Below are 13,728 nucleotides of genomic sequence, written 5' to 3'. Positions count from 1 at the left end.
ATTATACAAGCAGAGATATCTTGAGAGTTGTGGGGTTGGAGGAAATTACAAAGATAGAGAAGGGTGAGGTCAAAAAGGGATTTGAAAACAAGGTTGAAAATTTTACAATCAATATATTGCTTGACATAGGTAAGCAAGCACGGGGATGACAGAAGAATGAGATTTACTGTGACGTAAGGCACAGGAAGCAGAGTTTTGGATGAATGCAAATTTAGAGAGAGGAGAATGTGCAAGACTAGCCAGGAATAATTAGAATAATCAGATCTAGAGCTAATGAAGGCATAGTTGAGAGGCTGGATCCTATGACCTCACCTACAGCTGGGATGCGTTGGTGAGTTACTGTAGTACATCTTATGGGTGGAGGAAGTGGATGTTGAAGGTGCCAATTAAATACTTGGTCCTAGATGGTGCTGAGCTTCGTGGGTATTGATGAAGCTGCACTAATCCAGGCAAGTGAAGAGTATTCCATCACAAAACTAATTTGTATTTGGTTTGGGCTTTGGGGAGTCAGGAGATGAGTTACTCTCCACAGAATTCCCAGCTTCAGACATGCTCTTAGAACATAGAACATAGAACAGTACAGCACAGTACAGGCCCTTTGGCCTTCGAGGTTGTGCTGAGCTATGTCCAAATCCAAGATCAAGGTATCCCACTCCCTATCATTCTGGTGTGCTCCATGTGCCTATCCAATAACTGCTTGAAAGTTTCTAAAGTGTCCAACTCCACTATCACAGCAGGCAGTGCATTCCACACCCCAATCACTCTTTGAGTAAAGAATCTACCTTGGACATCCATCCTATATCTCCCACCATGAACCTTATAATTATGCCCCCTAGTAACAGCTTTATCTACCCAAGGAAATAGTCTCTGAACGTCCACTCTATCTATCCCCCTCATCATCTTATAAACCTCTATTAAATCGCCTCTCATTCTCCCCCACTCTAAAGAGAAAAGCCCTCAGCCTTTCCTCATAAGACCTACCTCCAAACCAGGCAGCATCTGGTAAATCTCCTCTGCACTCTCTCCAATGCTTCCACATGCTTCTTATAGTGAGGTGACCAGAACGGAACACAATATTCCAAATGTGGTCTCACCAAGGTTCGATATATTTGCAGCATAACCCCACGGCTCTTAAACTCAAACACCCTGTTAATAAATACTAACACACTATAAGCCTTCTTCATGGCTCTATCCATTTGAGTGGCAACCTTCAGAGATCTGTTGATATGGACCCCAAGATCTTTCTGCTCCTCCACATTCCTCAAAACCCTGCCGTTGACCCTCTAATCCGCATTCAAGTTTGTCTTACCAAAATGAATCGCACTTATTAGGATTAAACTCCAACTGCCTGAAAGGGTTCGCCCGAAAGCTTGTGAGTTTACTATCAAATAAATTGGTTGGACTTAAACCTGGTGTTGTCAGGCTTTTTACTGTGTTTTACCCCAGTCCAACGCTGGCATCTCCACATCATGGCAATCCCCATGGTCAGTGAGGATCCAAAGATCAAAGCTAAAGGCTCCAGAATCTCATCCCTTGCCTCCCAAAGTATCCTAGGATGTAGGGCGGCACTGTAGCACAATGGTTAGCACTGCTGCTTCACAGCTCCAGGATCCTGGGTTAGATACATGGCTTGGGTCACTGTCTGTGTGGAGTTTGCATATTCTCCTCGTGTCTGTATGGGTTTCCTCTGGGTAGGTAAGAACATAAGAAATAGGAGCAGGAGTAGGCCATCTAACCCTTCGAGCCTGCTCTGCCATTCAATAAGATCTTGGCTGATCTGAAGTGGATCAGGTCCACCTTCCCGCTTTCTCCCCATAACCCTTAATTTCCTTGTCTGTCAAAAACCTATCTACCCATGACTTAAATATATTTAGCGAGGTAGCCTCCACCACTTCAATGGGCAGAGAATTCCAGAGATTCACCACCCTTTGAGTGAAGAAGTTCCTCCTCAACTCCGTTCTAAACTGTCCCCCACTTATCTTGAGGCTGTGCCCGCTAGTCCTGCTATCCTTTCTACAGTAAAAAGTCTAACAACACCAGGTTTTAGTCCAACCGATTTATTTGATAGTAAACGCACAAGCTTTCGAGGTTTCCCTCTTCATCAGGTGAATGGAGAGTTCTGGCCTTGGACAGAGCATATAGAGCACAGACAGTTTAGAGATTACTGATTAGAATGCGAATCTTTACACCTAACCTGCTGTTCAAGTCCTAAAGTGGCTGACAATGTGTGTGGAAGGAGCACTGATCACAGGTTAAAGAGATGTGTATTGTCTCCAGACAGCACAGTGAGTGAGGTTTTGCAAACCCAGGCAAGTCACGGGGGTTACAGATAGTGTGACATGAACCCAAGATTCCTGTTGAGACCGTCCTCATGTGTGTGGAACTTGGCTATCAGTCTCTGCTCAGCGACTCTACGCTGTCGTGTGTTGTGAAGGCCGCCTTGGGAACGCTTACCTGAAGGTCAGAGGCTGCTTTCTAAGCGGGAAGAATCTCTCTACCTCTACCCTATCCATCCCTTTCATTATCTTATACGTCTCTATAAGATCCCCCCCTCATCCTTCTAAACTCCAACGAGTACAGACCCAGTCTGTTTAGTCTCTCTTCATAGTCCAACCCCCTCATCTCCGGTATCAGCCTAGTGAACCTCCTCTGCATTCCCTCCAAGGCCAAAATATCCTTGCGCAAGTGCGGTGACCAAAACTGCACACAGTACTCCAGCTGCAGCCTCACCAGCGCCCTGTACAGTTGCAGCAAGACCTCCCTGCTTTTATATTCTATCCCCCTCGCTATAAAGGCCAGCATTCCATTTGCCTTCTTGATCACCTGTTGCACCTGCAGACTGGGTTTTAGCGACTCATGCACAAGGACCCCCAGGTCCCTCTGCACCATAGCATGCTGCAGCTTTTTGCCCTTTAAATAGTAATCCCTCCTACTATTATTTCTGCCAAAGTGGATAACCTCACACTTGCTAACATTGTACTCCATCTGCCAGGTCCTCGCCCACTCGCTCAGCCTATCCAGATCCCTCTGCAGACTTTCCACACCCTCCGCACAATTTGCTTTTCCACTCATCTTCGTGTCATCAGCAAATTTCGTCACCCTACACTCAGCCCCCTCCTCCAGATCATCTATATAGATGGTAAATAGCTGAGGCCCCAGCACCGATCCCTGCGGCACTCCACGAGACACCAACCACCAATCAGAACAGCACCCATTGATACCAACTCTCTGCCTCCTATTAGACAGCCAATCCTCTATCCACACTAACACCTTACTCCCAACTCCATGCATCCTAACCTTCTGAAGCAACCTTTTGTGAGGCACCTTATCAAACGGGTACTCCGGTTTCCTCCCACAGTCCAAAGATGTGTGGGTTAGGTTGATTGCCATGCTAAGAAATTGCCCCTTAGTGTCCAGGGATGTGTAGGTTAGTGGGATTAGTGGGTATAATATGTAGGGATATGGTGATAGGGCCTGGGTGGGATTGTGTTCGGTGCAGACTCGATGGGCCAAAGGGCCTCTTTCTGCACTGTAGGGTTCTATGATTCTATGATCCCATCTGGCCCAGGAGACTTATCGGCCCTCAGGATTTTCAAAATTGCTAATACATCTTCCCTCAGAACATCTACCTCTTCCATCCTATCAGCCTGTATCACACATTCATCCTCAAAAACATGGCTTTAGTGAACACTGAAGAGAAGTATTCATTAACGCCTCACCCATCTCTTCTGACTCCATGCACAAGTTCCCACTACTATCCTTGACTGGCCCTAACCTCACCCTGGTCATTCTTTTATTTCTCACATAAGAGTAAAAAGCCTTGGGGTTTTCCTTGATCCGACCCACCAAGGACTTCTCATGCCCCCTCCTAGCTCTCCTAAGCCCTTTTTTTAACTCATCCCTAGCTTGTAACCCTCAAGCGACCCAAGTGAACCTTGTTTTTTCATCCTTACATACGCTTCCTTTTTCCTCTTGACAAGACATTCAACCTCCTTTGTGAACCATGGGCCATGAACCATTGTTGTCACAATATTCATGTGGCTATTCCAGTTCGGTTTCTGATCAATAGTAACTGCCTGGATGTTGAATGTAGGGAAGTCAACAATGGCAATGCTAATGAATTCCTTATGATGGAATTTTATGAACTAATCACAGGACATTCAGGTACAAATCACAAGATGTTGTAACCAGGAGGGATTCAGATTCTTCAGGCACTGGGACTGGTTCTGGGGAAGGTACTAACCAGAGGGGCTGCACCCAGACAGAGCTGGGACAATGTCCTTGTGGGGATTTTTGCTAGTTCCGCTGGGGAGTATTTAAACTAATATGGCAGGAGGATGGGATCCCTGGATTAGGATCAAATAAGTCAGATTCAGATCAGGAAAATGGAGGTAGAACATTAGCTAGTGATGTAGAAGATGTAGTGATAGACTTGGAATTACAGGAGAAGCAAAGTTTGAGAAGTTTCCAGTAAGGGAAACTGAAGGGGGTTAAACTATTTATACTTCAATGCAAGGGGTATTACAAATGGGGGAGATGAGTTAAAGGCACAGGTAGACACATGGCAGCAGGATGTCAATGCTATAATGGAAACTTGGCTAAAGGAGGGGAAAATTGACAGCTTAATATCCCTGCTTATAGAGTTTTCAGACATGAGTGGGAGATAAGGAGGGGGAGTAGCACTAATTGTTAAAGAATCATTTCCAGTTATGAGAAGGAATCATACCTTAAATGCATCAATAAATGAGTCTTTATGGATTGAGCTTAGAAATAAAAAAAACCACGACTGGAAGTATATTGTTGACCCCCAAATAGTGAAAGGAAGACAGAAGAACAAATACATAAGCTAATTTCTGCCTGTAAAAACAAGAGGGCAATAATAGTAGGAAACATTAACCATCCTGACCGGGATTTATCGACAATCAACAAGGATTCAAACATTATAAGTGGCATTGAGGGAGAAAAATTCATACAGTGGTCCAGGAAAACCTTTCCGCAATCAATTAGTGAAAGGAGACGCAATGCTAGATCTAGATTTGGGGAATGAAGGAGGGAAAGTGGATGAAGTGACAGTTGGTGACCATATTGAGGATAGGGATCGCAATTCACTTCAATTTAGCATTACTACTGAAGAGGACAGAGATAAAGCAGGACTAAAAGTTTTGAACTGGGGAACTTAGTAGGAACTTCAAATTTTTTTTGAGAAATGCAAATATCATTCCATTGTTAAAAAGGATTCAAGGAAATTCCAAACAATTATAGGCCGGTTAGTATTACATTGGTGGTGAACAAATTAGTGGAATCAATCCTAAAAGAAAGGATTAACTGTCAAGCAGAAAGGCATGAATTAGTCAGGGATGGTCAGCATGGATTTGTTAAAGGAAGTACTTGCCTGACAAATTTGATTGAATTCTTTGATGAAGTGACAAGAAAGGCTGATGAAGGTAGTGCATTGGATGTTGTGTACATGGATTTTATAAAACATTGACAAGGTCCCACATGACAAATTGGTCAGAAAAATAAAAACCTATGGGATACAGGGTAATGTGGCAAACTGGATAAAAAATTTGGCTTAGTAACAGGCAACAAAGGCTAATAGTCAATGGATGTCCTTGCGAATGGAAAGTTGTTTCAAATAGTGTTCCAGAGGGCTCAATGTTGGGACATTTACTCTTTGTGTTGTATATTAATAAATTGGATGTGAACATGGGGGGCATGATTGGGAAGTTTGTAAATGACAAAAAGATAGATTGAGTGGTGGATACTGTAGAGGATAGCTGTAATCTTCAAAACTATATTGATAGGTTGGTGGAGCAGGTGGTAAAGTGGCAAATGGATTTTAACATGGAGAAGTGTGAGGAAATGGATTTAGGGAGATCAAACAATTATAGTGAGTACACAATAATTGGGAATATACTAAGAGGAGTAAATGAAGTGAGAGATTTTAGCACACAAGTACACAGATTCCGAAAGGCAGCAGTTCAAATAGACAAGGTTGTACTGAAGGTATATGGAATGTTCCCCTTCATTGGCAGAGGTATAGTATGTAAAAGTAAGGATATAACATTGGAATTGTATAAAACACTGGTGAAACCACAACTGGGTTTTGTGTGCAGTTCGAGCCACCACATTACAGGAAGGACATTATTGCTCTGGAGAGAGTACAGAAGCAGTTTACAAAAATGTTACCAGGGATGGAAAAGGGTAGCTAAGAGTAGAGATTGGATAGGTTGTGGTTATTTTCATTAAAAAAGTCATAGAATTCCTACAGTGCAGAAGGAGACCATTTGACCCATCAAGTCTGCACTGACCACAATTCCACCCAGGCCCTATCCCCATAATCCCATGCATTTACCCTAGCTAATCCCCTGACACTAAGGGGCAATTTAGCATGGACAATCCATTTAACCCGCACATCTTCGGACTGTGGGAGGCAAGTGGAGCACCAGGAGGAAATCCACACAGAAATGGGGAGATCGTGTGGATTCCGCACAGACAGTGACTCAAGCTGGAATCAAACACAGGTCCTTGGCACTGTGAAGCAGCAGTGTTAACCATCTAGCCACCCTTCCGCCCTGGAATTTTACTTGGAATAAAGGAAGCTGTGGGGTGACTTGATTGAGGTATACAAAATTATGAGGGGAAGAGATAGAGTGGACAGAATAAAATTGTTTACCTTGGCGGAGAATTCTCAAACCAGGGGACATAGATTCAAGATATGTGGCAGAAAGGAAACATGAGGAAGAATCTTTTTATGCAGAGGGTTGTGGGTGTCTGGTGTTTGCTGTCCAAATTGATGGTATAAGCTGAGAGTCTAAACTCTTATTAAAAGTACCTTGATCTGAACCGATAGGGCTATGAATCAGGTGCAGGAAGATGGGTTTAGAAAGAACTCCTGGGTATTTCTCAGACTGGCATGGACAAGATGGGTCAAGTGGCCTCCTTCTATGCTATGATTCTTTTGTTTATTCAAGCATACAGAGGGAGTATTGAATTACAGACCTTTTAATATTGCAGTCTGTTAAATCACAAAAAAATCACTTTATATATATGTTGGTGGTCATGTACACAGAACACTTTTTAATTTCCAAACTTGTCTACATATAGGTTTATATTAAACATTTCCCCAAACATGGATCGTTATCTCCTCCTAGCTAGATACTAATTGTCTTCCCCTTACCCTATCCAAAGATTACAGTTAATTTGTTTTGCCTTATCTCCTGTCCCTCTAAAAGTAAACAAAGTTGATTTCCTAATCTTACTGGAGAGATCTGCTGAAATAGATCCTTAGGGTACATAAGATTAACTGGCTGCGTAAGCTAGTAGCATTTAACTAGCATGTGCTCTTTAAGTCAGGGGTGTTAGCTGTAACCCTATTTTAATAAATTTATTTTGTTTCCCCTAACAATGTCAAGGGGAGATGATTGGATTCTCTCTTGTTGGAGATGGTCACTGCCTGACACTTGTGTGGTGCAAATGTTACTTGCCACTAAACTTGAATGATGTCCATCTGCTGCATATGGGCACTGGCTATGGAGCCATGAAATATGCTGAGCATTGTGCAATCATCAATGAAGATCCTCAGTTCTGACCTTGTAATGGAGGGAAGGTCATTGATGAAACAGCTAGACATGATTGGGCTGAGGACACTATCCTGATCTCCTGGGATTGACCTTTAATAACCACAACCATCCTTCTTTGTTTTAGGTATGACTCCAAACAGAGGAAACCTTTCCTCCTGATTCCTATTGATTCTACACTTGGTCAAATGTTGCTTGATGTCAAGGGCAATCATTCCCAGCTCACATCTGGAGTTCAACTGTTTTGTCCATGTTTGGACTAAGACTGTAATGAAATGAGGACCTACGAGTTCCTGGTGGAATCTAAACTGAATGTAAAAGAGCAGGCTATCGCTGTGTAAATGCTCCTTGATAGCACTGTCAACGCCACTTCCATCACTTTTCTGATGATTGTGAGTGGACTGATGGGATGGCAAATAGTTGGATTGGACTTGGACTACTTTTTGTGGACAAGACATATCTGGATTAGGCTGATACCGGAGAACTAGGCTGATACCGGAGAGAGACTAAATAGACTGGGTCTGTACTCATTGGAGTTTAGAAGGATGAGAGGGGATCTTATAGAGACATGTAAGATAATGAAAGGGATGGATACGGTAAAGGTAGAGAGATTTTTCCCACCTAGAAAGGATAGCAGGACTAGAGGGCACAGCCTCAAGATAAGGGGGGGGGTGCAGTTTAGATCAGAGTTCAGGAGGGACTTCTTCACTCAAAGGGTGGTGAATCTCTGGAATTCTCTGCCCGTTGAAGTATATTTAAGTCATGGGTAGATAGGTTTTTGACAGACAAGGGAATTAAGGGTTATGGGGAGAAAGCGGGAAAGTGGAACTGATCCACTTCAGATCAGCCATGATCTTATTGAATGGCGGAGCAGGCTCGAAGGGCTCGATGGCCTACTCCTGCTCCTATTACTTATGTTCTTATGGACAATATTGAAAGAGGAGGAGAGATTGGGACCAGGGACATGATGTTCTTAGTTGAGATCTCCAGTGCACTGGCATTCAATTGGGGCCTGCTGTAATAGTGGCCTCATCTCATGTAAACTGGCAGAGGTGGAGTCTACCTGGTGGATGCCAGCCGCGTTTGGGGTTCAAACACTCAGGTTAAAAGTGTATATAAAATTTATTTTACCGACTAAAGTTGTGGGGGGGTGATTCTTTCAGACAGCTGTGCTGCTTTAGCCACAGGATTTCTGGTGTTGTCAGCTCTGTGCCAGAAATCAGTGTGGAGCTGAATAAATTATTTAAATTACCAACTGAATCTGATTAGTGGGCCCAGGACTGAAGTCTCCGGGCCCGCTAATGTCTCTCCCCACACCCAACACACGCCAGGAATGTTTCACTTCAACTGGGTTTATAACAGCTCCCCACGAGCAGGGAACTGGCGGCCTGACCTTGCTGGAGTGAAGGGAAGCCATTGAGGACCCAGGAGGTTGCAGGTAAGGGAGGGAGGTGCCTCTGGCCCAAGGGGCAGACTCTAATGGGACAACTGGTGAGAGTGGGGGGAATCCCGCTGCCACTCTTAGGGACCGTAGGCAGAGGGAGGAAAGACAGTGATTGGGGCTGGCCATTGGGAGGGGGGCAGGGTTAGAACATAGAACATTACAGTGCAATACAGGCGCTGACCTTTGAAACCAATCTAATGACCCTCTAACCTAAACTATTCCAATGTTATCCATATGCCTATCCACTGACCATTTGAACGCCCTTAAAGTTGGCGAGTCCACAACTGCTGCAGGCAGGGCATTCCACGCCCTTACTACCCTCTGAGTAAAGAACCTGCCTCTGACATCCATCCTATAATTACCACCTCTTAATTTAAAGCTATGTCCCCAGGGTTGGCCTGCCGGGTGGACTGGGATTGCGGGGGGTGGGGGGAATCAGGACTGCAGTGGGGAGGGGATTGGGGCTACCAGTGATGGGGTGGGGTGGGGTGGAATCAGGAGATCAAGGTGGGCCAGGGCCTGGGGTAGGGGGAGGTCAGGATTGCTGGTGGGGGGAGGTTATGGCTGGCTGTGGCTGGGGGGGGGGGGGGTGTGGGCTATGACAGATCAGCGCATTTGCTGTTGTCCGCTCAGCGCTATCCAGCCGGTCTCTAAGGTGGGAATAGGCCCCACCCCCAGCCTTTCAGCATGATTCACACAGTGTGTGGGCTATACATTTAGAATCACACTGAAAAAAAAAAGCAGCAGATGTACTCCAATTTTTACCAGAATTTGGCATGTAGATTTTTTGGGTGAATCCTTTCCATGATTTGGCCAGCTAACATGTCCTTTGACAGGGTGAAAGGTGGAGTCAGCCCATTACCTCCTCTAGAACGATCGGCTTACATCAACATTTTTAGAACCATAGTCAAATTTGGGGATTAGGCACCTCTGAAGACACAAAATGGAGGCAAATTTTCTGATCCCCATGAACTTTGAAGGGTCACATTCAAAGTTCTTTTGTCTGTGCAAGTTTTCTTGCTTATTGTTTTTTGATAGGCAATTCAGCAGCTTCAGTTTGGCTTCTGTCTTGACGGGCTTCACGCTTTTGGATCAAATTGATAAGAATTATTAAAACTTGCATTGAATCACTCGTGTGCAGTTTTAAAAAAGAGAGTTTCTTTCTACACATTGAGCATTTGCAGGTTTGCTCCGCGTCAGATACTGATTTTTACGCCTTTAAGTAATTAGCTTGACAAAAACTATTTCCTCTCCTCAAATGTGGCCATCCCTGTTCTTAAAATGGCACTTATTGTACATCATACATCATGTTATGTGACCTTAAATGTTTGCTACATATTATTACAAAAATTCAAAAGCAAATTCAACAAAGCCTTTTTGCTCCCTTAGGCTTAGGATAAAAATCAGACACAACAGGCAATTTGATCATCTTACGAAGTACCATTCAGAACAGCAGCAAAACAGAAATAAAAATATATGTGGAATGCTGAGGTATACCTGGTCCATTCCAGTCTTCCAGCTCCAGATTAGATTGGCCTGGCTTTTCTCCATCTGATTCTACAGTCTCCCTACTGCCATCTTCATCACCTGAATAAAAAAACACAATGCTCAAAGTTGACTAATATGGGAAGAGTTATAGTTTACAATGAATGCTTCCCCTTCAGGAAAAGTACCAAATTTTCTGGTTAGATAGATGGATCAGGAACCAAGTTTTTGAGAAGCTTATTCATCTGTATATCTTTCTTTCCTTTACATAAGTGCTCCGAATTGCCTACCAATGTAATAAACTTTAACATATGTAGCAAGAAGTTAATACTGTAGTCAATCACTAAATTAAATGTTTTTTCAATAAATCAAATATTCAAGGAAAAAGGAGAGAAAAATTCCAAGTTAACTTTAATTCGAATCATAGATTCACTACAGTGCAGAAGGAGGCCATTTGGCCCATCGAACCTGCACCATTGACAATTCCACCCAGGCCCTTTACCTATAAACCTATGTATTTATCCTGTTAATCCCCCTCACTCTAATAAGGGGAAATTTAGCATGGACAACCTAACTCACAAATCTTTGATTACTATCTAAGAGTCTTTATCATTAGATAATAATATAATAATTTTGTCGTAAACGTTTAAGTCAATTTTTGCATGAACTCATTCATAAATTTAAACAGCAGCGCATGAAAGGGTAAACAAATTATTGTAATTATAAAGGAGTGACAAAAGTTAATTGATAAATGCAAGCCTTTTTTCTAATTGTTGCACAAATGTGATAGAACATAGAACATAGAACACTACAGCACAAACAGGCCCTTCGGCCCACGAGTTGCGCCGATCACATCAACACCTATCTATAACCCCCAATCCCATAAAACCCCATATACTCATCCAGAAGTCTTTTAAAAGACCCCAGCGAGTTCGCCTCCACCACCACTGACGGCAGCCGATTCCATTCACTCACCACCCTCTGAGTGAAAAACTTACCCCTAACATCACTTCTGTATTTTCTGTACTTTCTGTGATAATTGTCATTATCTCTCTGCATCACTTAGGTTGGCACAGTGGTTAGCACTGCTGCCTCACAGCACCAGGGACCTGGGTTCAATTATATCCTTGGGTGACTGCCTGTGTGGAGTTTGCATGTTCTCCCTGTGTCTGCGTGAGTTTACCCTGGGTGCTCCGATTTCCTCCCACAGCCCAAAGACGTGTGGGTTAGGTTGATTGGCCGTGCTAAATTGACCCTAGTGTCGGAGGATTAGCAGGATAAATATGTGAGGGTTACGGGGATTGGGCTAGGTTGAGGTTGTGGTCCGTGCAGACTCGATGGGCCAAATAGCCTCCTACCGCACTGTAGGGATTTTATGAATATGATCATTGTTAACGATAGCATAGTGGCTATGTTACTGGGCTTTTAATCCAGGGACATGGGCTAATGAGTCAGAGACATGAGTTGAAATCCCACCACAGTCAATTCAGTTAAATAAATCTGGAATAAAAAGCTTGTATCAGTAATAGAAATCATGAACTACTATAAAAGCACATCTGGTTTAATGATGTTCTTTAAGGAAGGAAGTCTTCCATTCTTACTCAGTCTGGCCTATAATGTGTCTCCAGACCCATAGCAAAGTGGTTGATTTTGAAATGCCACTCAGTTCATCAAAGACCATTACCAGTGGTAAAAGGTTATCTTTTTCAAGGGCAATCAAGATGGTCAATAAATGCTGGTTTTACTGGTGATGCATTTGTCTCATTAATATTTTTTTAAAACTCAGAAAAAAATTGGAGCAATGATTCATGGCCTACTTCCTTTTCATCAATGCTTGTGTTACTTTGCATGGCAGAGTAAACAATGCTGCCAGAACTTGAAATCAGCATAATACTCTCATCTAAGTGAGAGAAATCACATGAATATTATTTTGGAGGTAGGGCTTTCCTGGAATCAGTATTCCAAGTAAAGCGGCTCTATTCAAAGTAATGACTTTAATGAACTACTATTATACAGTTTTTAGTCCTTAACTGCAATAAGCATCAAGAAGCATCAATCCATTTAAAATCAGGAACTTCCTGTGTGGAAAATCATGGTCACAAACTCATGTCTAATCACTTAAGCATTTCTGAGAGTGGCCCTTCAGTAAGATGATGCTCAGAATTAATCTCTACTCAAGTAGCTCAAGTAGATGAGTAACTTTTACTTTACTTGGTGAATACAAATGGAATGTACTGATGGTGTGTATATATCTCACTTTCTAATTTGCAACAGAGGACAAGCATTACTGGACAAGCTGTTAATGGGAATATATTTTTGGGTCCCAATTTATACTCCACAGACTGGAAACTACCACTCGCATTTGACCTGCACTTACATGTTGGAACTGCTACTAAGCAGTGATTTAATGAATGTTATTTAGCCCACATTTATTTGTCTGTTTCCAAAATATGGTACATTTACTGCAGATTAAATTGCCTCTGAATGCTAAATCTCTGAAGATATGTTTTTGTCATTAATTGTGTTATTGCCACTATAATTGCTTGCTAAGAACCTAATACATTACATGTGCAATGAGCTGCTAGTCCTCATATTGAATCAGTATTATTACAAAAGCTGAAAGGTGAACTGCTGTGTTCAAGTTTTTCTTTAATACTGTTCGTATTAAGTTCAGTAGCACTAATTGGCAGAACCTGCAAGAGAGGAAACATGTCCAGCTGCATACCATGTTAAGTTGTATTGGTACAACAGACTAGATTTTCATCTGCAAGGTGGGTGGCAGGAAATGTCCTGGCTCAGCGTGCACAGCTCACAAAACTCTCAAAGGCAGGATTTTTGTTCTGGGAGTTGTGTGTGTGGAGCGGGGGGTGGGGGTGGTGATTGGGTGGTAACTGGAGTTGGACCAACCTCATAGAATCATACAGTGCAGAAGAGGCCCTTCGACCTTGAGTCTGCACCAACAATTGGGAAACAGCTGACCTCCCACCTAATCCCATTTACTTGAATGTTATGATGTGCCAAATGCTCATCCAGGTACTTTTTAAAGGATATGGGGCAACTTGACTCTATCACCTTCTCAGGTAGCACATTCCAGACCATCACGGCCCTCTGGTAAAAAGGTTTTTCCTCACATCTCCCCTATTACTCCTGCCCCTCACTTGAGCCCATGTCCCATTGTGATTGACTCTTCAACAAAGGGGAACAGTTGCTCCTGATCCA

The 13,728-nt window shown here is 43.0% G+C and overlaps 1 protein-coding gene across 2 annotated transcripts in view; it reads right to left on the bottom strand.

Moving 5' to 3' along the window:
* The window catches only part of zfpm2a (zinc finger protein, FOG family member 2a), an 808,884-nt gene that overhangs the window by 480,797 nt on the left and 314,359 nt on the right, over positions 1-13,728 (bottom strand). For both annotated transcript variants that reach the window (XM_080194830.1, XM_080194831.1), the window contains exon 3: positions 10,522-10,611. In XM_080194830.1, coding sequence (XP_080050956.1) covers positions 10,522-10,611 — 90 coding nt within the window. The remainder of the gene's footprint in view (positions 1-10,521; positions 10,612-13,728) is intronic.

The sequence above is a fragment of the Carcharhinus amblyrhynchos genome, chromosome 8, assembly GCF_965287045.1.
Source record: "Carcharhinus amblyrhynchos chromosome 8, sCarAmb.v2.hapA, whole genome shotgun sequence".
Lineage (NCBI taxonomy): Eukaryota > Metazoa > Chordata > Chondrichthyes > Carcharhiniformes > Carcharhinidae > Carcharhinus > Carcharhinus amblyrhynchos.
This window is presented reverse-complemented; position numbering and strand designations above follow the sequence as displayed.